The 21,862-nt window shown below is 36.8% G+C and overlaps 3 protein-coding genes and 1 long non-coding RNA gene across 6 annotated transcripts; 2 read left to right on the top strand and 2 right to left on the bottom strand.

Moving 5' to 3' along the window:
* Positions 1–1,754: 1,754 nt before the first annotated feature.
* LOC108174117 (uncharacterized) lies at positions 1,755–3,953 on the top strand. Of its 3 annotated transcripts, none has more exons than XR_011583292.1 (5): positions 1,755–1,947; positions 2,042–2,075; positions 2,468–2,758; positions 3,272–3,331; positions 3,443–3,950. It is a non-coding gene; the product is annotated as an uncharacterized lncRNA (long non-coding RNA). The 3 variants fall into 3 exon arrangements; XR_011583289.1 differs by having other exon boundaries at positions 1,759–1,947; positions 2,714–2,758; positions 3,443–3,947; XR_011583290.1 differs by having other exon boundaries at positions 2,468–3,331; positions 3,443–3,953.
* Positions 3,954–4,265: 312 nt separating this feature from the next.
* LOC103430877 (cytochrome P450 77A1-like) lies at positions 4,266–6,119 on the bottom strand. The gene has a single exon (XM_029102819.2). The coding sequence runs from the start codon at positions 6,038–6,040 to the stop codon at positions 4,427–4,429; it is 1,614 nt and encodes a 537-aa protein (XP_028958652.1). The 5' UTR covers positions 6,041–6,119; the 3' UTR covers positions 4,266–4,426.
* Positions 6,120–15,215: 9,096 nt separating this feature from the next.
* Positions 15,216–18,403, top strand: LOC103424158 (protein ORANGE, chloroplastic-like). The gene is made up of 8 exons (XM_070819799.1): positions 15,216–15,849; positions 16,144–16,258; positions 16,399–16,509; positions 16,656–16,742; positions 16,966–17,042; positions 17,351–17,478; positions 17,729–17,865; positions 18,135–18,403. The coding sequence occupies exons 1-8, from the start codon at positions 15,626–15,628 to the stop codon at positions 18,210–18,212; spliced, it is 957 nt and encodes a 318-aa protein (XP_070675900.1). The 5' UTR covers positions 15,216–15,625; the 3' UTR covers positions 18,213–18,403.
* An 805-nt stretch (positions 18,404–19,208) lies between these two features.
* Positions 19,209–21,432, bottom strand: LOC103424159 (uncharacterized). The gene is made up of 6 exons (XM_008362243.4): positions 21,206–21,432; positions 21,026–21,118; positions 20,695–20,944; positions 20,477–20,573; positions 19,606–19,671; positions 19,209–19,497 (listed from the first exon to the last, which is right to left on the bottom strand). Exons 1-6 carry the CDS (start codon positions 21,354–21,356, stop codon positions 19,300–19,302), a joined length of 855 nt encoding a protein of 284 aa, XP_008360465.2. The 5' UTR covers positions 21,357–21,432; the 3' UTR covers positions 19,209–19,299.
* Positions 21,433–21,862: the final 430 nt, after the last annotated feature.

The raw sequence follows: 21,862 nt of genomic DNA, 5'->3' as shown, positions 1-21,862 counted from the left end.
TAAAATCAGCGTTTTTTTTCACCATTGAGGGTGGAAAAAAGCCAAAATCCTGAAGCTGCAAATCATAGTTTTGAAAAAACAGCTTTTTTTTTTTCAAAACATGTAGAGCTACAGTGCAATGTTAATGGAACTTTCTAAACTCCAATAACACCCTCGTTAGTTTTACAGAATGACAATCCTTGTCCCTAAAACAACGGATCTCTTTCCTATTCCCTCGTTCTCCCCCCGCATCAAATCCCTAGGATTGTCGTCGTCCCTCCTCCTCCCGCTCGACATCGACCACCACTGCACCAATGATTATCCCTCTCCTCCTTTCAGATCCTACACACGATCAAATGCGACATTAAATAGTATAATAAACTTAAAAAATAACCCATAAATTAATTTAATTGACGGAAATGCTTACAGTGATAAAAGGACCGATGATTTCTCCAGTAGCATGAATGATGATTCTCATCCGCAAGGAATTCACCAAATTAACACCCAATAAATTAATAAGATGCCAACCAATCTTATTTGCACGACACAAATAAATTCATCAAATTCAATAACAAAACCCTAATTTAAAACCCAATAAACAAACCATTTATTTAATTTTATACCTCAACAAATATGTTTGTCCTCAAAGGTGTGGTCGGAGACGTTGACGCTCGAAGATCCAGTGAAGTTGAGATGAAGGAGGATGAGCAGCAGGGAAAATGAGGGAGATGAGAGAGAGTGAACGTAGGAGAGATTATAAATAAATAAAATTATAAGAGAAAAAATTTAAATTATTGTAATGTTTAATATAATATTATACTCTTTTTAGTCATTTAACATATGCACATCATTTTTATATAAAAGTTACCAAACACTTGAATACTACTTTTTTCGTTAAAGCACTTTTTAAAAAAAAAATGTTTATCAAACACTTATCTGCTTTATTTTACAACCTTTTATTCTCACATCACAGTAAAAACAATTTTTTTTAAAAACACAGCAATACCAAACTAGCCCTGAGTCTGATTTACAATCACTCAAAATATTAGGTTGTCTGATTTACAATCACTTAAAATATTAGGTTGGTATGAATTACCCCTTTTTAATACTTCCTATTTCTTTGCTGAAAATAACATGTAACTTTGTTAAATAAACACATAAACTCATGCATTCAAAGTTCCGCGTTCGATTCATTCCTCTCAACATTCCTATTTCATTGCACTACCAAATTCACAAAGTAACTTTGTTACCCGTAAATGCTAAGCAGCTATAGTTTCTAAGGATAATAGGAAAACTAAATTTTTAGAATAATTATGCTAACTAAATAATGTGTCACGAATAGGAATGAGCATGAGTATCAACGCTTAAATCATACTTCAATCATCAACTTCCATGCCATTTAATTTACAAAATTTTATCTAAAAATTTAATTTTCCTAATATTACCCTAGTTTTTAAATGAAAAAGCATGGAGAGACAACACTGTTACAACTTAAAAGGGCTCTGAATCTACTAAGATTGTCTCACTTTAGCTTGCAAGTGCAAAAGAAAACATAGGATTTTGTTTAATGTTTATCAGAGACAAGAAAACATACGAATTGAATATTAATAAGAATACCAATTCATCATATCACGTCCGTCACTACAAGAAAACACGGTATTTGCGACACTTCTTTTGCGACGCATGACGCGGCCGTCGTAATAAATACGAATTTCACTAATTTTCTGCGCGGTTAACTTTGGCGCTTTGTTATTTACGACCCCATTGAGTTCCGTCGCATGCGTGAACAAGTAAAAGAGAAGAGGAAAAAAGTTAAAAAATGAGACTCAGTACGCTCGAGTCTCCCTCTCGCTCTCCGCCTCTCTCCTTCTCGCTCTTTGCATCTCTGCCTCTCTGCCTCTTTTCAAAGCTTAAATCCTTCTCTGCCACTCTCGCCATAATCCTGATGTTGAGACGCAATTGAACCAGGTAAGAATTCATGGTTCTTGTTCCCTCTCTCAAATACCCCTTTCACTATCCCTAATTTTGTTCTCATCTATCCGTTCTTTCTTTTTGCTACTAGAAAGTCGAATTCAACGTCATCTCTTCCCATTCGGGTAAGATTATTCGAGGAATTATCTTCCAATTGTTTTTTCTGGGTATTGTTTCATCATTTTTCTGCAAATTTCAATCCTATCTATTCTCCATAAGCTCTCTGGTTGTTTAGGGGTTTTCAGTTTTTTGCTGCGTTTTACTTCATCACTAATTGTTAATATTGTTGGAGGATTTTTGTAATTGGAGCCAGTTTTTGTAATTGATGATGTTGTGATTCTGTACTCTATTAATTATGGTATTATTTTGTCAATTATCTGATGAAATGACGAGGATCATATGGAAACAGCTAACGATGTGTGAAGATTCATTTCAGAGTGATTTTAAGTTTATTGATACTTTTGTTGTCGAATTTGATTTTATTTAATCTGAGTTTTTCGTTCGTATGCTGTTGCAGCTTAGTTTTCCCTATCTGGACTTGGATTTAACTGATGACAGAGTTACAGTAGAGAGTGTTGAAGCCACTCTTTAAGTATTTGCTTTTTGTTTAGTGTGAAAATAATAGCATGAGATTTGTTTTTTGGTTCATTACATGCTAATCAACCAACTCCTGCCTGTAATTATTTTTCCTTGCTTCTTGGTCAATAGCATTTCTTAGGATTTTTATTCTTACCCTAGCATTCTAATAGACTTTATGTTGCAGAGATGTACTTTGACAGAGGCAACTTTTATGACTTTACTTCCCTTGGTGAGTTTGTTTTGGCTTCATTTCATTAGCTTTGTATAGTTTCTACTCGGTTTTTTAAACTATTGATTTTGATTCTTTGTTTATAATTACCAACCCTTTACATTAGAAATAAAGAAAGATAGATATATGAAAGGAACTTGATGTTCCTGGACAGATATATGAAAGGAAAACATATCCTTTTGAGTTTTCTACAGTTGAGATGTCATATGAGACTTAGAACGGGAATGTGAGACTTAGGTAACTCTTAAGACATTGATAGTTACTTATATTTTCATTCTTAATTGTTTATCGAAGACTTGAAGTAAATATCTATTGGCAGCTTTTAGATTTTGCTACACTAGTGTAGTTGTGGTTATGGTAGTAGCATAGTGGAATACCAGGATTTTGTGGTAATCTCTCTCTCTTGGAATACCAGGATCTTTTGAGCATCATGCACACTTTTTATTATCTAACAGCCACCCCATTGTTAGTCCTCCCTCAATGGATCTTCCTATAATTTTATTGCCTTTGCAGATGGAAGTTGGAATCGAAGATTGTCTGCATATTATTGAGTTTGAGTACAACAAGAGCCAAGTATGTCATGACTAGGGTCTTGTGTTTGTCATTAGTGGTTTACATGCATGAGATGAAATCCGGAAACAATGGTTGTTTTCTGCTTGACATTTATCTGTTTGTGATGTTCAGTCCCAGCAGGAGATTCCCCTGTTGAACTTGATGTTTACAATTCAAAGGGCCTGGTGTGGCCTGGTTGGTACATCTTGCCTAGTTTGATCAACGGGAGGAACAAAGTGAAGAAACAAATCCATTAGATTGTTCCATCTTGCTAACTAAATAAACGGCGTCTCGCACTCTTACCTCACCTTTGGCGCCTTCTACTTTCATTCACGACCCAAGCTTCGATTTCAATCTGAAGTAAATGTTGATGAGGTTTGTATTGTAATATGAAGGGGAGAGGCATAAAGTTTAGAAGGAAAAACACTCAAGGGGATCTCTTGCTAGGTTCGACATAGAAGCACAGGTCTGACATAGGATTATAGACTATATAAATGTTTAGATCATGTATTTATGTTTAATTACTGTAAGTTTAATACATTATTTGATATCAAAGATTCCAAATAAGTGTTTCATTTTGTGAATTATGAATTGTATCAATGATGTTGGATTTTATTTTAGTTTGGAACCTGTAGTAAATTTTACATTTAACAATTTTGGTGAAGTTACTCAAAATAATGTCATTGTGGCGTCTCATTTGACGCCAAATAATTTTTTTTTTAAACCTGTTGCCAATTATTTGCGACGTTTAGTTTGCCGTCGCAAGTCTGTAGTAAATAATATTTGCGACGTGCTTAAAGCATCGCATATAATCGACCAACATTTACGACGCCTAGTTGTTGCGACGCGTTATTTTCCGTCGCATGCTCGTCATAAAAGGGCTATTGCGACGCTTTTAGCTACTTTTGCGACACGTTTTGACCGTCGCAAAAGGCCCTTTTTTTTGTAGTGCGTCTTATATATAGTCCTTAACTTATAAATTATAATTCCAACTTGTACAGTTTTTTCTCATAAATTAGAGCATAATTAAGAATAAACTAACAGTAAACAACCCTGCCTTATAATAACTATAATTAATTAATATAAACCAAGCTAATTAATCCTGGTCTTGAAACATTAGATCTTGGTGGATGACATTAACGACCTAGGCACAATGATGGCCTTGAGAGGGTTCTTCATGACAACTGTAAAAGCAAACGTCTCAGTCGGGTCCGGTGGCGCATCTGGAACCGGCAACCATTTAAAAGCATGCACCATCCGAGCAAGCAGCAAGTTGATATGCAAAGTCCCTAACGTCCACGCGGGGCAGATCCGCCTGCCAGCTCCAAACGGCACCATCTTCACCCCTTTGGTCCCGGTCACGTCCACGTCAACCCCGTCTCCTCCCTCCAAGAACCTCTCCGGTCGGAACTCACCCGGGTCCTCCCACATATCGGGATCTTCAGTCACCCATGCAGTGTAAAACTCCACGCTCGCATCTGCGGGCACAGTGTATCCGCCGAGCTCCGTGTTCTCCAAGGCTGCGTGTGACAGGACGAAGTGGCTCGGGGGGTGCCGCCGGAATGTTTCTTTCACCACCGCGGAAAGGTAGCTCATTTTTTCCACGTCACTCTCAGTGATCACCTCTTCGTGCGGCTTTTGTTCATTTGTGTAGGGACTGCGATCTGTCCCTACACAATCAACGATTTCCCTGTACAGCTTCTCTTGAATTTTTTGGTCCATCACCAAATGAAGCAAAGCCCACTCTAACGCCGTAGCACTAGTATCCGTCCCGGCATTGATGACTTCGGAGACAAGAGTCACGAGCTCCTCCTCTTCCAACCGCCTGCGGCCTCGGTCTTTCCCTCTCACCGGCACCTCCAGCTCAAACAAGGAGTCAATATAAGCAGCACCCTTTGGACTCACCATTATCTTTTTTACGTTTTCATCCTTAACATTATCACTTTCAAGAACAAATGCTTTTCTGTCTCTAACGAGTGGAACCAAACACTCCAACTGCCTCCTCCTCAGCTCCTTTGCTTCCCTGACTTGCCGGCGAAACAATGGAGTCAGCACCGGCAGGAAATCGGGGAGCTTTGGAGTTGTCATCATCATAACGTCTTTCAACACGCTCTCGATCGTCTTGATCTTCTCATCGGAGATCTTCGCCCCAAAGCACAAGCATATAAGGATACTACAGATGGTGAGCCGGCACTCGCTCATCACATGAACGATGCTATCTTCGGACTTTATCAGCCTGTCCATGTGGGATTTGATAGCCCAGTGTCTGATCCAGCTATACTGCCTTATCCTCGCCGGGTTGATCAGCTCGGTGACGAAGTTTCTCCGCAAGGTACGCCAGAAAGGACCGTACTCTGCCGAGTTGATGGCACACTTTCCGACGCTGAACAGGAGGCGGATGGGGGAATCAGCAGGCCGGGACGCGAACTCGGGACCTCTCTGGACGAGGGCCTCGTGTATGAGGTCGGAGCTGGTGACGATTATGAGAGTCCGCTGCCCCATCTGCATGGTGAAGATTGGTCCGTACTTTGCACGTAAGTCGCGGACGACGTAGATGAAGTGCCGCCGTTGGAGGATGACTTGGATTAGGTTTCCCACTATCGGCCACCCTGGCGGCCCCGGCGGCAGGTTTTTAGGCCCGCCACCAGTAACTGACCAGTAGCGCCACCATAGCCGGAAAAAGATAAGCCCCAAACACACCAGAACGACGTCCATCATCACCCCCTCCATGGATAATATTATAACCTTAGCTTAGCTTACCAACTTTCTCTCTAGAACCAATACAAATTTAAAAGCAAAAACGAGAGGAATGATTAAGGTGATGAAGTTGCTGAGTACTATATATAGAGAGATGCGTGGGCTTGAAAGCTATGGATTTGATCTTTCTTCGGAACTTTAACGAAAAGTTTCCAGTACTTTTCATTTTAACGAAAAATCACATTTTACACTAAAAAATCAATATTGACACTATTCATTTTACCTTTTATTTTATTTTTATCATTAAAACTCAAAGTTTTCAAATCATTTTTATTAGTTTTCTTATCTTCTTAACCCTAATATATGGGTAATTTAATTTTACACCATAAAAGCATTAACTGTTGGAACATTTATTGATTCACCTACTCATCTTTTGCAACCTGCTTGCGCTTCAACTGGTCAAAACAGTCACGTTTTCTTCTGCAAATGGCTTGTTTTACTGACAGAGCAATGAATTTGATTAGCTGGGGGAGGGCTGGTGAAACAGTCATAACTTGGTAATGTGCTAATTTAACTTGGTTCGGGCGAAATCTTTTAATGTACCAGAAATACGATGGTATATCACGTATTACTATATAATTTATGATATATTTATATTAAAAAATTAACAATACTTAAAAATGAAATTTTTCATCAGTTATATAATAACAGATGATGTATCACTTGTGTTCTGAACATATAAAAATTTTCTCTTAGTTCAGAGTTCAGTCAACTTCTTACGTGGATAACCTGTTAATTCCATAAAACACTATGGTTATGTTTGAGCGAAGGATCACAAGTCACAACGAGTAAGGAATTGGTAAATTTCTCTCATATCCTTTTGTAAATGCTCATGAAAGATATTTTTCATTTCTCTTATCTAATTTTAGTAATTTATTCCTTAATAATTTGAGCTCAATTGTTTGGGACTTGAAAATCTTTCACCCAAACATATATACCTTAAGCAGGGACAGACCGACTTAGGGACAAAGAGGGTCATCTGACATTTCGAACTTCGGTGAGTCTCCATGAATGACTTGGGTACTATCTCTTTGAAGGTTGGAGTTGCCATTCATATATGTCCTCCAACTACTTGAAAAAATGCGTTAGAGAGGTGACTACAATGCATTAGGACTTTACAGTCTGGTCCTAATATTATTTACCTTTGTCTTGTTTGTTGATTGTGATTACAATTGTAGGAAATAAAAAAAGAACGAAGTAAAAGACTATTCAAAAATGCAAAGTAAATGAAATGGTAATCTCAAGAATGAACAAAGCTTCATCATTCTTGGACAAACATATTTATGGGATGCAATGATATCAATCAATTTGTTAGTGTGTTCAAGATAAGTGTGTTGCTTTGTTAAACATTCATATGGGAGCAGCCTTAGAACATGTTAGTTACCCACTTTAGTCTCACTAGCATTATACTAATTAAGTAATTATAGGTAAAGTTCATTGTTTTGGTTTTGGTTCATGTTTCATATTAAGGGTAATGTTATGGAGACTAAATTTTGTAAACTAAACGATGAAAGTTGATGATTTGATTATTACTTAAGTGCTTATTAATGTGCTTATTTCGTATTGGTGACACATCATTTCGTCTGCATATTTAATCTACAAATTTAGTCTCCCCTTCGTATTAAATAAGGAACATAAATTGATATACTCCTAGTTCATGTATGGGTAATACTATAGAGATTAAATTTGTAGACAAAATTTGCAAACTAAATGATGTGTCATCAATAGGAAATGAGCGCGTTTATTAATGCTAAATCAATAATCCAATGGTCAAGTTTCATGTCATTTAGTTTACAAATTTAATCTTCCTAGCATCGATCAACAACTTATCAAAGTTTCTCTCGTTGAGAATATTGAATATTGATTTTTTTGAAATTTGGATCAGATATACGAGAATAACTTGTATAAAATGATGATAACAATAGTGGTGTCTCACCGATCAAGTGATGCTATATATAAAAAAAAATTAAAGCACACGATGCCGAGTGATAATATTAAAACACCGTGACTTTATCGTTCTCGTCACTTAAGTCTAGATATATATACCGGAGACCAAATGAGTGATCTTGGGTAAATAGTACTTTGATATTAAAAAGCAAGACATAATGTTGTATCTATTTTAAGTTGATATCATGAAATTTCTATGGACGCCAATTAATCGTGAGTAAATTGTAGCTATTGTTCTTTAACTTTAACTTAATTGGAGCAATGATCCCTCAACTAAAAATTCATTACCATTGGTCCCTCAACTCATCAAAACGTGCAACTATGGTTCCTCAACTAAAAATTCATTATCATTGGTCCCTCAACTTTAATTCAACTTGAGAAATAGTCCATTAACTTTAACCCAATTGTAGCAATGGTCATTCCAACATAACTCATTTTGACAAAATTTTTTATGTAGTTGACGAAAATGACCATAATTACACACTTTGATAAGTTGAGTAACCCTAATTATATAAATGGTTATTCCAACATAACTTATTTTGACAAAATTTTGACGAAATTGATGAAAATGACTATAGCTACACATTTTGATAAGTTGAGGGACCAATGATAATGAATTTTTAGTTGAGGGACCATTGCTTCAATTTGATTAAAGTTGAGGAACCATTACTACAATTTACTCATTAATCCTTGGCAGGACCATCAACTTTGTATATGTTATTTATTATACACTAATTGAGCATTTTGTTACATATTCGTTCCAGTGGAATGCTTTATTTTATTGCTTGTCATTAGAAAGAAGTTTTCCTTATCACATATCACATATTTATTTTTTACAAAATATTTGATCGATATTTTCGTAAATTTGCACATCGATATTTCTGTCGATACGAATATATTAAACACTGAATATACTTCAAAGATCCAAACTTTTATCTTTTATGTCTTATCTCAAAGATATGTCTACAAAAAATCATTCAAATTAGAAAATTAAATGACAATTGGATTAAATTTAGGGAGTTTTAACGAAAAGCCCACGGTACTGTTCACTTTAACGAAAAACCACATTTTTACACTAAAAAGTCAAACCTGGTACTATTCACTTTACCCTTTATTTTGTCCTTATCATTAAAACTCAAAGTTTTCAAGCCATTTTCATTAGTTTTCCTTTAAATTTAATGTTTATTTGTAGAAACCGTATTTGTCTAATTTTTCGTAAACATTTATGAATGATGCACTAAAATATAGACTAGTTCAAATTGTTAAAATACATCATGAAGTGAATCCTATAAAATGTGTATGAAAACGTGATAAAAGTGTGTCACCATATCTTTAATCCTGTATATATTTATATATTATCATCAACTACCGCAGTACTAGTCCTAGTACTTTAAAATTGTTGCTATTAGTTTGTGTAAATGTTGAGGTGGTAAGAAGTGCAACAACTGCGATCATGCCTGCTCAGAAAAAAAATTAATGGTCGCAACGCCCTACATCTGACATAATAATTCAAATGTGCATAAGAGAGCTACCCAACCTGAAATTCAAAAAATGAGCACATCAACTCCATTGTTGTCTTTAAAATAATTGTGAACTCTATACGTTTGGAGTTATGTTCTTTGCATATTTCGCTCTCTATACTGCAAACGTGCCTTTTTTTAAAGAATGGAGAATTGTTCTCCCCTTGTTACTGGTTGTTAGGTTAGGTTGCTGCAGTTGTTTACAGCATTACGTGTTTTTTGGTTTTTAGCTTGGCTTTGCTGCCTTCTTGTTGTTTGTTGCATTTTTTGATTTTCTTTTAAAATAATCATTCATTTATCAAAAAATAAATAAAAAAGAGTACAATCATGTATAAGAGAATTGTGGTTTGAACCAGAAGAAGTGTTAAATCTGTGAATGATAGAGACGAAACGATGGGATGGATATTCAAGTTGGTAACGAAGATGGTGATTGCATGTTTCGACAATTGATGGAAAGTAGATATGGCAGAATTTAGTGTTCCTGTTGGAGCTTGTGGCTTCGCGTTGTTAATGGTTGGACCCATCTGTGACACGTTAACATGGATGCGTTAAATTTTTTTTTTCTGTTGGGGGGTGGGTGCAAGTTCCAACAATACAGTCAACGTAAAACAGTAAACGTGAGAACTCAAGATACTGATTCATGGTATTCATAGCATTTTTCATAAAACACGTTACAATTCTTTTGAGGCAGTTTCAAGTTATATTCAGTATACGATAATAACAAGGCATTACTTCATTAAGTAGGGTTGTTTTTATGAATTTTAGAACGTAATCGCTTTAGATTTTGCGTTAAGTTTTTCGTTAGCTTCAAACACTCTATATTTATTTTTAAAATCTCTTTCCAAGTACTCTTAGTTTTCCCTCTACCACTTCTGTCTGATTCTCTGTCCATAATCACATATTCTAACCAAGCATCTATAGTATTCGGTTCACGTGTTCAAATCAGCTTAACTGATTTTCTCTCATCTTATCATCAACTGCGAATACTCCTACTTTATCTTGGATATTCTAATTACTTTCATGTCCTTTCTCGTGGGTCCATACATCCAACAAATAATTCTCATCTCTGCTACACCTTAATTTTTGCATGTATTGATGCTTGACCCAACATTATGTGTCATAAGTATTGTTGGCCTTATTATCGTCCTATGAAAATTTTCTTTGAATTTTAATGGTATACGTAGGTCGCACTATACATCCAATGCACTATTTCAGTTCATCTATCCAACTTTTATTATATAGATGAGATCTCTATCCATTCTCCTTTCTATATGATTGCAGACATTTTAATTGAAGCATCGGAAAAAATCTCATAAAAAATTCTTTTCTATATGTTGGTAGTTCACCCATTGTGTGTTTGTCCAATGAGTGGTTATCCACGCTCTTATTTTTACTTTCTATACACTCCTTATTAACTTTTGTCTTTTAATATTTTTTTAGTTCATATGATCATATTGACAAAAATTGAAATGGATATATAAAAGATAAAAAAAAAAGTGTGAAAAGGACCACCATTATCCAATATGTGCACAACGAGTTTTTTAAAAATGTTATTTTTTTCTCAACTTTAACAATCCATCAGAGGTGTAGCTCATTGCAGTTCTTCTTAACCATTTATTTATTTTTGATTTTTATGAAAATACATGGATTTTGTATATTTTAATACAAGTTATCACATTTAATCCAAAATTAAAATAACATAAAAAATAAAAGGTTGTTCTTCTTCCCAGGGAGAGGAAGGCCGGCCTCAGATACATTTGAGTTTTTTCACTATCTCAACAATATGAGACAATCAAGAAATGTAGCAAAATATGTATAAATCATCACCTGCCTCATCTAATAATTAAAAAAAAAAAACCCATAGACTGTGAGTTTTTTATTTTTTTGATAAAATACAAGCTGAATATCTGAAATATAGCAGGGATAAATGAAATTACTCAAATTATTAAGTAAATAAATAAAAAAACAGAGGCGATGGTGTAAAAATATGGACAAGGAAAGCTTTCCGGAATGGAGAAGCAACTGGATTCCCTACCGTCTATGTGAGAGGATTAGTGTGTGAAAGTGAAGATAAAGGAGCATCTGATGGCTCCTGCGGCGGATGTGATGGTATTTATAAGAGCAACTCCAGCGGATGCTGGTTGCTCGGGCGACAGGGGAGGAGAAAGGGCCTGAGGGCCAGTGGGAGCAGCTCCAGCGGGGAAGGGCCCGAGTGAGGGTGGGAGCCCGAGCGAAGGGGGGGGGTGGGGAGTCGACGGGCCTGTGGCCCGAGGGCTTTGCAATATTTTATGTTTTTTGTGTCAGAGAGAGGAGAGAGAGAGGGGGTTTTTTATTATTTAAACAAACAAAAAAAACTATTATTTTAATTGCTTATTGCCAGGGGAGGGTTCTAAGGGTGGAGATGTAAATGACAATTACTGTTCATTAATGGTAGTTACTATTCATTTAAGGCAGTTACTGTTTAATAGGGTGGATTGAATAGTGGATTGCCAGGGGGAAGGGCTCCATGGGTGGAATTGCTCTAAGGGGAGGTTTTGCTAGGGTTTGTAAAACAAAAGGGAGCGTAGCCGCTAGGGGTGGGTTCGGTTTAAATCGGTTCGGTTTTTTGCCAAAACCAAAACCAAACCGAAATTTCGGTTCAGTTCGGTTCATTTTTTTTCGGTTCGGTTTCGGTTTTTTGGTTTTTTTTTTCAAAAAATGAAAAACATTGAAATTTTAAATTTTAACATATCCAACACAATCATAACATAAGCATTCTAACTAGAATCAAAGACAATGAAAATAAACATTTAAAATTGAACTAAAATCATCAATCAAGTCTTCCAAAGTCCAAACTAACAACCTCACAACACAAAAATCGTACAAATGACTTAGAAAAGTTAAATTGTATGATGTTGTTCAAAGATCAAGGTTGTTTGCTTGTAATTGCATGTTGACAACTTGATTAGTAAAAATAATGCGTGGGTGGATTTATTTAGTGTGTGTTAGATTCTTTTCCATCACAAATTACCCAAGTAATCTACCCGAAATAAATGTTTATGGATTCTGTTACATGTTATATGAGAGTAGATTTGGAAAAGAATGCTAGGGCAGAAGTAGGCAGTGCTATGGAGATGGATGTAGGTACTTCTGGAGGAGTTTTGGTTCCGGAACCTTATATGGGGGATAAATAATAGGTTAGGGTTTAGAGTTTTTATAGGCATTTTTTAAATATTTTGAGCTTAAAGTTTGGCAACACATTGGGTTTAGCACATTTTAACTTACAAATTGGGTTTAGAAAATAATACCCAAAACAAATAATTAAATAAAAAAAATTAATTTAATTAATTCGGTTCGGTTCGGTTTAGTTCGGTTTCTAAATCACTAAAACCGAACCGAACCAAAAGAATTCGGTTCGGTTCGGTTTTTTCAATTCGGTTCGGTTTTTTCGTTCGGTTCGGTTTTTTCGGTTTCGGTTCGGTTTGGTTTTCGGTTTTTTGAACCCACCCCTAGTAGCCGCCGTTTTGGGGTCGTTAGTTGCCGTCGTTGAATAAAATATGATGAATTATTACAAAATAAAAAACGTAATGTACATTCATTAAATCGGTAAAATTTTTATAATTTTTAAAGTGACATCTAGTTTGTAGTCGTTGGGTCAAATTTCAAGAATCCGGATTAATGGATTGAATGACTTTGGTGGGAGAGACCGGAGAGGATCTCTTCCCCTCAAACCTAAGACTATAGAATTGCAACTCATGCCCATGACTCAAATCCAAGAGTCGAACCCTAGACCAAAAAAGTGTAATCGACTCGAAAGTTTGACCTAGAGCTAGATGTTCTTTGTAAAATACGATGAGGCACATTAATTGTCTAGACATCTAGTAAAACATTAATTGTTTATGTGCGCACCATGATAGCTAGCGGATTAACTCATCAAGCTCCCATTAAAATAAGATTCATACAAAGAGAACTAATTGTCAATAGTTGATTGTTAGAGTCATCTCTAAATTAAAACACAAATTTAAAATTAAGTTCCGAATTAGTGGATGCTCTCAACAGATGTGGCGATTGTTTGAACACCAGAAATTATTAACTAGAGACTCGAAACTTAAAACACAAAATGTGGTACCTTACCCAAAGTTTGATTTCAAATCCAATCACCAAACACCACCAAGTTATTGCCATAATCTCAAAATGGCAATAATTTGGTGAGAGAGGTTTTAGGTTCGATTTTCACTTAAAGAAGATTTGAACCACATTACTTCTAACTTATTATGAAATTAAGTTAACCCCCTCTCTAAGAACATAATATCGTTTGTTGAAAAACTGGCATATCTTTTGGTTTTTTAAATGCTTTCGTCGTTGTTTCAAATGTTGATGAGACTTTTTTGGCGTTTGTAACCGATTTATATTAATTCCATGTTCTATCCAAGGTCTCAAAAGTCAGAAAAAGACTAGGATGAAGACAACATTTATGGAATTGCATTTGAGACCAAACAATATTCCATGGTCATGAAATATTGGACTAATTTAATTACAAATATCTAAAAAAATGAAAATTACAATTATCTCCTTTTTCTATTTATCCACATTTAATGGATATGAGAATAAAACCATGAATCCATGATGATTGATGATAGTCGTTTTCATTTTGTTACACGATACACACAACACCAGAGAAAAATAGAGACACTATTAGATAACGAAAATGATTGATTTCTCATGTTTTGTCACTTTCTTTCTTGTTTAAAATAAGAGAAATGTTTGAGAGATTTTCTTAAAATAAGACTCTATACAACGTTATAAAATATTGTGTAAAAAATATAAAATGACAGAGAATCTATAAAAAGTCTCACTTTTAAGCGAATCTCTTAAGTATTTCTCTTAAAATAAATAGGAAATTGCCCCATTGGGAAATCTCTTGGAATTTAACGAAATTTATAGCATGTTATGTTCACTCAATAGAATAGAGAAAAAATGCAAAGAATTTGTATAAGTAGAACGTACAATTGTTTGCATGAGACAAGTCAAACTCTCAAATCAAGTATTTAAAAAACGTTAAACGGTAATTAGGCGGTGAGCTGGAATATAGTAGCTAGACTGCTATGCGGGTTTCTATGCAGATTGATTTAATTAAATTTATTATATATTGTATTAATAAATATTTATTTATATTTAAAAATACATAATTATTTGGGGATATATAAAATTGTAAAATAAAATGAATATTTTGAAAATATAGGAAACAAACATATAATGAGTATTTATCCAAGTATTCAATAAGCATCCTACAATTTACTAAAAAAAGGTCGTACTCAGTGCACAAGGCTCCCGCTTTACGCAGGGTCTGGGAGAGGTGAATGTCGGCTAGCCTTACCCCCATTTATGGAGAGGCTGCTCCCAAGTCTCGAACCCAGCCTCTCCATAAATGGGGGTAAGGCTAGCCGACATTCAATAAGCATCCTAAGCATCCTACAATTTACTAAACAAAAAAAAATGAACGTTGTCGAATTTCTATTTAAGTGAGAATCGCGAGTCTAGACGACTTAGGTGGGGTCTAACCGACCTAAAAAAATGTCTAAACGGGTCTAGACGGACGCGTAAGTAAGTCTAAGCATAATTTTTTAATTTTCAAACATCTAGAAAATAATTCGAGTAACTGCCAGCCATCTAGCACTTAAATGGGACCCAAGCGGCACAAGATGAAGATTTTTAGGACAATGTCTCAAATAACGTTATTAGTGGGATCATCGGAGATCATTAGATTGTAATGTTTTAATATGCACTGAAGCGTACTACAACCATGAACTAACTCGAATCTAACGAAACTAGATCCACTAAAAATTAAGTTTTCTAAAATAAAATAAAGTAATAAATTAAAAAAAAACCTGAGAGAAACAAGAATCACCCACTTCCCTCCATTATTTGTTCTTTTGCCGATCGAACCATCTCTCTCCCCTACTACTTCTCCTAGTGTTAGGTAATTGACGAGTGTTCTGCACATTAGCAGTGCTTCAAGATTTGCTTTTGTGATCGTCTCCATTTGTACGATCGCAATTTTTCAGATAAACAGAGAGCTCTGCTACCTGGTGTTTTACAGAGACAGAGAGAGATGCTCTGTTCCGGCCGACTTTTGGCCGTTTCTTTCCCGCCGAATCGTTACTGCCCGTACAAATTGCATAGCTCTAGCTGCTCCGGATTCAGCTACGCAAGAAGCCCCAAATCAAGCACCTCCAAATGGAGATCCATGGCGATGGCGTCCGACCCCGATTCCTCTTCTTTCGGTCCGTCTGTCGACTCTGATCCTAATCCCGCCGGCGATACAAACCCCGCCGGGTACTCTCTCTCACTCTCACTCTGGGAAATTTACAGAAAGTGGAAATTCAAAGTTCCAAGCTTTGGTTTGTTACTTTGCACTTTGAAATTTATCTGATTGCAGACGGTTTACTGGTCTTCAAAAGTTTGTAACTTTCTGTGAAAAACCCATGTGATTTATTTTCTGTTGATCTTAATTAACCCCAACAATGATACGGATTGCTTTGTAGCCTGTAATTTTTATTTTTTTAGTTTTTTATTTTTTGTCAAAAGCTTGTAATTATTCAATCTTATTTTACATGCTTAATTATGCAGATTTTGTATTATAGAGGGGCCTGAAATGGTGCAGGACTTTGCCAAAATGGAGTTGCAGGAGATCAAAGATAATATTCGAAGCCGACGAAACAAGATTTTCTTGCATATGGAAGAGGTGAGCCCACTTTCTTCGTATTAGCTTGTTGTTGCATATGATTGCCATTTCAGACAGACTCGTTATAATTTTTCTTGCCAGAAATGTGATTTGTGAAATCGTGAGTATGTTGGTTGCTTTATAAGCTTCAATCTGTGTAGGTTCGCAGGCTGCGGATACAACAAAGGATCAAAAGCGCAGAGCTTGGAACGTTAGACCAAGAAAACGAACTTCCTAGTTTTCCGTCTTTCATTCCATTTTTGCCTCCCCTGGTAAGCTGCTTGCCCCTATGAAGACATGTATGTTCATGGTTAATAAGGGTTTCACTGTTTCATTAACCTTGGCTATTTCATTTCCCCGACATTTTTAGGTAGCCTTTAGTTGATTCATAAAAAAATTGTGAATGCATTGCTTGCAGAGTTCAGAAAACCTTAAGCAGTATTATGCAGTCTGTTATTCAATTATTGCGGGATTTATACTTTTCGGTGGCCTCATATCACCCTCTGTAAGTTCGTTATGCATTTTGTAATTAGTTTTAACCGTTATTCATAAACATTACATTTGTCTCAGAGAGTATGTTAGCCAACGTTTTCTGGTTTTCTTTTACTGGTCTGACTATATGTTTCTCAATTTTCAAGTCAGAAAATGAGGAAACTTATCAAATAAGTATAGTCTGGATTCGGTTATGTTTCTAACTCTTTGCCTACAATTATCTTTACGTCTTCCAGCTGGAGTTGAAGCTGGGGATAGGAGGCACATCATATAAAGATTTTATAGTAAATATGCATCTGCCGTTGCAGTTGAGGTATGGCTCGTATTTCGGGCTTTTAACCCTCCCGTTCTCTAGTAATTATTGTTTTGAAATTTTGTATAATCTATCTTGATATGAATCTTTAAGTTCAATAGTTCCTACTTTCTGTCTGTAATGTAGGAACCAAAAGTACTAAATTTTACTTTTGAGAACCGATATAGTCAAATTTTATGAGAATCCTCAAAGTTTTACACATTGGAAAATGTAGGATGTCATCTATCTTGACATGAAGCAGCTAAATGATGTTGATACTATGTTGTTACCAGTTTCACTTATTGATCTGCTATCCTTTCAAACTGCAGCCAAGTTGATCCCATCGTGGCGTCATTCTCAGGAGGAGCAGTTGGAGTGATCTCAGCATTGATGGTAGTTGAAATAAACAATGTGAAACAGCAGGAGCAAAAAAGATGCAAATATTGTATTGGAACTGGTACGATAATGTCCTATATTTCTCACTTTTAGTTATATGTTTTGCTATAGCTTTAAATATATAAGATGGAGATGTTTGTATTGGTTTCACATGTCAACGACTGGGGTTGGACCAAATGAATCTACAAAATGTAGGGTTGCATCTTGAGCCAGAATATGTCCATTACGGTTAATTGCTTTGAATTCGCTACCTGTTAGTGTCTAGTCTACCTTCTTTATATTCTTGATCTGTGTATTCGATACTTATGCAGGATATCTTGCTTGTGCTCGCTGCTCAAGCACTGGAACCCTTGTTCTTACTGAACCAGTATCAACAGTTGATGGCAGAAGTCAGCCCCTCTCACTGCCTAAAACCGAAAGATGTTCAAACTGCTCTGGAGCGGGAAAGGTTAGATACATAAAAATGTCATTGAATGTTTATTGCATACTAAATTTCCCTTCTTGCCTGCCGCCTAGTTGTACTTGGCTCATCGTATACGTTGGAATAGCTGACTCGCATGTTTGGTGAAGGATACTAGTGTTTGTTGGGCACGCGAAAAACATTTTGGAAGAAAAAAATTGCACCGGAAATGAAGTTTAGGATAATTTGGTAGCAAATTTTTGAGAGGTGATTTCCAAACGTCAACTATTGCTTACATTGTGTCTGTAATTTGGCAGGTAATGTGCCCTACATGCCTTTGCACTGGAATGGCGATGGCAAGTGAACACGACCCTCGGATCGATCCCTTTGATTAGAAGTGCAACGCCGTCATTAGTCGTTCCCTTACCACTTAGAAACTTTTTATTTTTTCTCCTCTCTTTTGATGCAATGCAATACATACATCCTCTCCTGAGTTGTTATGTAACCAAGAACTTGTTTATACATCAATTGTTCAGGAAAATGGCTAGACATCTTAATAAATTTAAAGGTTTCTTGCTTTGTGCAACATCTTCCCCTTTTTCCTTTTGTTGCTCGAAGAGAATGAAAATGCCGACACAGCAAAAACTTGCGCTACGCATATGATGGAGATTTGGATGGATTGACAGCTCCAGGGGTTTCTAAAATTCACCAGAGCGAAGGCCGGGAGCCATTACGCAAAGTTCGAAATAGAGAGCGAATAGTACATACGTTCCACGACCGGCATTGTCTGTCCTCGCCTGGCCTGGTATGCGTTCACGGTCATGGATTGGATGTGGCGTTCAAGGGCCATAACGGTAACTACAAACTACCTCAGCACCCCGCCTGATCGACCAACACCCGCACCTGCTGTTTGAATCCATTGACCTTGAAGATCCAACGGTGGGGAAGGGGAACCAAGTCTTCACCAACGCCGACGGCAGCCTCCGCATAAAGTCCATCTCCACAGGTAAATTTTGACGGCTCACCAAGAATAACTGGATTTTTAGCTGACTCGGATGACTCCACCATCAACGACTCCAACACGTTGTTCTGGCCTGTAAGGCTTGGTGGTGGCACCATTGCTCTCCGCAACATGCAGGAGATTTACCGCCACCAACAAAATTACAAGCGGTCTCAATGCCAACGCCTCCACTGTCGACAGAGCGGCATACCTGGAGGTGGAAGAGAAATTTTCTTTGAAGGAGGATCAGTAATGTCACTCTTCGCCTCAAGTACGCGAGGATCTACAACCAATACATTGTCGAAATGGCCATTGGGGAGGTCGTTAACAATACCAGCAAAGAACCTCTGCAGGTAGAGGTGAAGCTGAAATCGTATACAAAAACGAGGAGTAGTACTTGAAAGTGCTACGTTTCATTCATATTCAATACTCTGATAGTTTCACACATATTTCAGTATATAGTTAACAACTTAACAATTACATTATTCTTCAGAAAATTTACATATTTTGTGTATTTTATTCCCAATCCTACATTCGATGCCGTTGAATTTACTGGTAAAAATACTTTTCTGTAATGATCTTCCAACTGCAGATCTTCTTCTTTCTCCTTCAAACACTTTCTTCAGGGAATTGCTTATGTCACCCAATGCCCAAGCTACCGATATATGAGGGCGTGGAACCTGCGATGAACGACACCCCATGAAGTGAATTAGTTTTCTGAGTAATATTCATGCACATTCATTTGCTCCAATTATTGCTCGAGATCGGTAAAGCACAAAAATGCTAACCTTGTAAAATTCAGGAAGATTGTGAAGCTTATACACCTCATTGACAGCTTGAATCTGCTTTGTTATCTGAAATCAATAGAAATTGAGAACTCTCAGACTTATAGCACTGTGACGGCAGTGATTTGACAATGAAACCTAACTCAAGCATGTATTAATACGAAAAACAAGTATGCTTCGAGTAACCATGTTATTGAAGGAAGTTGGGGTTCCACTAAACCAAGTGGCAACATGGAGTCGTCCAACTCCTTATAAGCCCTTGCTAGGTTTCTTCTTTTACCAATGTAAGATTCTTTTACCTTCCCACCCTCACATGCTCCCTAACGTGTGGCCAATTTTAAAGCCAAACATATGGACAACACAAATTGGGTGAAGTAAATCATGTGTGACCGTTGGGCTTCACATGTGGGCCAACCTTCTCTGATACCCTGAAGAAAGTTGGGGTTCCAAGTCTTCCACCGTAAAACCAACAGGCAATATGAGGAGTCACCCAACTTGTTACAAGCCTTTACTAGTTCTCTCCTTTTACTCCTCCAGCATATCAGAGGTGAATCAGATCCCCCAATATTTTGTTCCCTTTTGTTGCTCGTCCCAACAGACCTTACACTAAACTAAATTTGACTAGAAGCTATAGCTAACTATGGTTTAAGCTTTCTTATGTTTCATTGCACATAGTGAAGGCTTACTCTCCCATAATAATTTGGCGCATAATTTATGCCGGACCAACCAGCATGAGAACCATGAATATATCAGACATTCTTGTCCATTTTCACTTTTCGTGTTACAAGTGTATCTAGCACTGAACAATCCGTAAGCTAATAAGCAGATATCGAAGTTTCAAAACCCATGAAATTAGACAGTTACTAAATCATACCTCAGCTAACCCAGCATCAGTGACTTCTATCGACACAAATGTCCGGGTCCGATCATCGTTAACAAAAACTTCCCATTTGCTAAAATCAATCCAATATCTGTTTCACAACAATAAATTGTACTGAAAACCAAAAATTGACAATTGGGTACAAAAAAAGTTGCAGGCTTGCAGCACTGTGTTAAATAACAGTACTAAAGTTCATGTAAATGTAACCATACCGCCTCTGATTCTGAAGCTTCTGCCGCAGCATTGTCACCAAGGAATCAATCTGGTGTACCTGAACCTGGACAGTTCTTCCCAGACTTATATGCAATTTTCTACCTAAAGCAACTTGTTCGAGCTTGTGCTTGTCATTCCGCAGAATGTCAAACGGGACGTTAACGTCAACGGCATGGAGACCAGGCACCAGCGAAGCTAGCTTGTTAAAAAACAAGGCCATCTCTTTCCTCGGTGCTGGCGGTATATAAACTGAAAGTACGAACAAGCAAATCTAACTGCAAAGCGATCGCATTTTTGCTAATCCAGCTGAAAATTCGAGAATTTGATTACCTGGGATGTATACATATACTACGTAGTTCCCCTTGACGTGAGGGAAGTTCCTGACTCTGCTCGGCCGATCGCTTAGTGACAAGTCCAGAAATCCTTCGGAGGACCAAACACTTGGTTGGCAGAAAGCTATCTCAATAGAAAGTAAAAAAAGAGAGAAAGTTGATGGGAATTGGAGGTTACCTGAGGAATTGGGGCTTTCGCGAAGTGGTAGAGGTGGCAGAGGCCGAGCTGGGGCCGGGTTTTGAGAGTTGTTCAGATCTGAAGGTGGAACCGGCGACTTGGAGCCTGAGGCCGACGACGAGTTTCCGTACGAGGCGATCAGGGCCTCCATTTCTCTCTCGCGCAAAAAGTGAACCAGTTCGTCGTGCTTAACTTGGGCAAAGTTATTTTCTTGGTGTTCTACTTATATAATAACATGTCCACTATTTTATATTTTAGAAGTACTAAAAAATCTATATTGTATTGTATTAGTGAAAATGTGTTAAGTTCTTGTATAATAGCGGATGTTTGAACCATTTGATAACTAATCTAACAAAATTTATCATTTAAAAAAAAAAAAACTGTCGGCAAGTAGACTGTAGAAGGCTGGAGATAATGGTTCACCCAACAACACTTTCAAATTGTGAACTTTTTTTTTAATTACAACCACAAATTTACATTAAAAGGGATAGAAAAGGTGGGCTAAACAAGTCTAATTTGGTATTTACGTTGAAGAATAAATTGTCGATTTTTCTTCTGAACTTTTACTTATCTTTCGATTTTCTTCAGAAACCTTTCAATTGGAAAATTAAGGACTCAAACTAATTTGTTTGACCGATTTCCCCCTGATGTTAGTTT

This window comes from Malus domestica, chromosome 01 (assembly GCF_042453785.1).
Source record: "Malus domestica chromosome 01, GDT2T_hap1".
In the NCBI taxonomy this organism is placed as follows: domain Eukaryota; kingdom Viridiplantae; phylum Streptophyta; class Magnoliopsida; order Rosales; family Rosaceae; genus Malus; species Malus domestica.
Note: the sequence above shows the minus strand (reverse complement) of the source record. Positions and strands in the feature narration are given on the sequence as shown.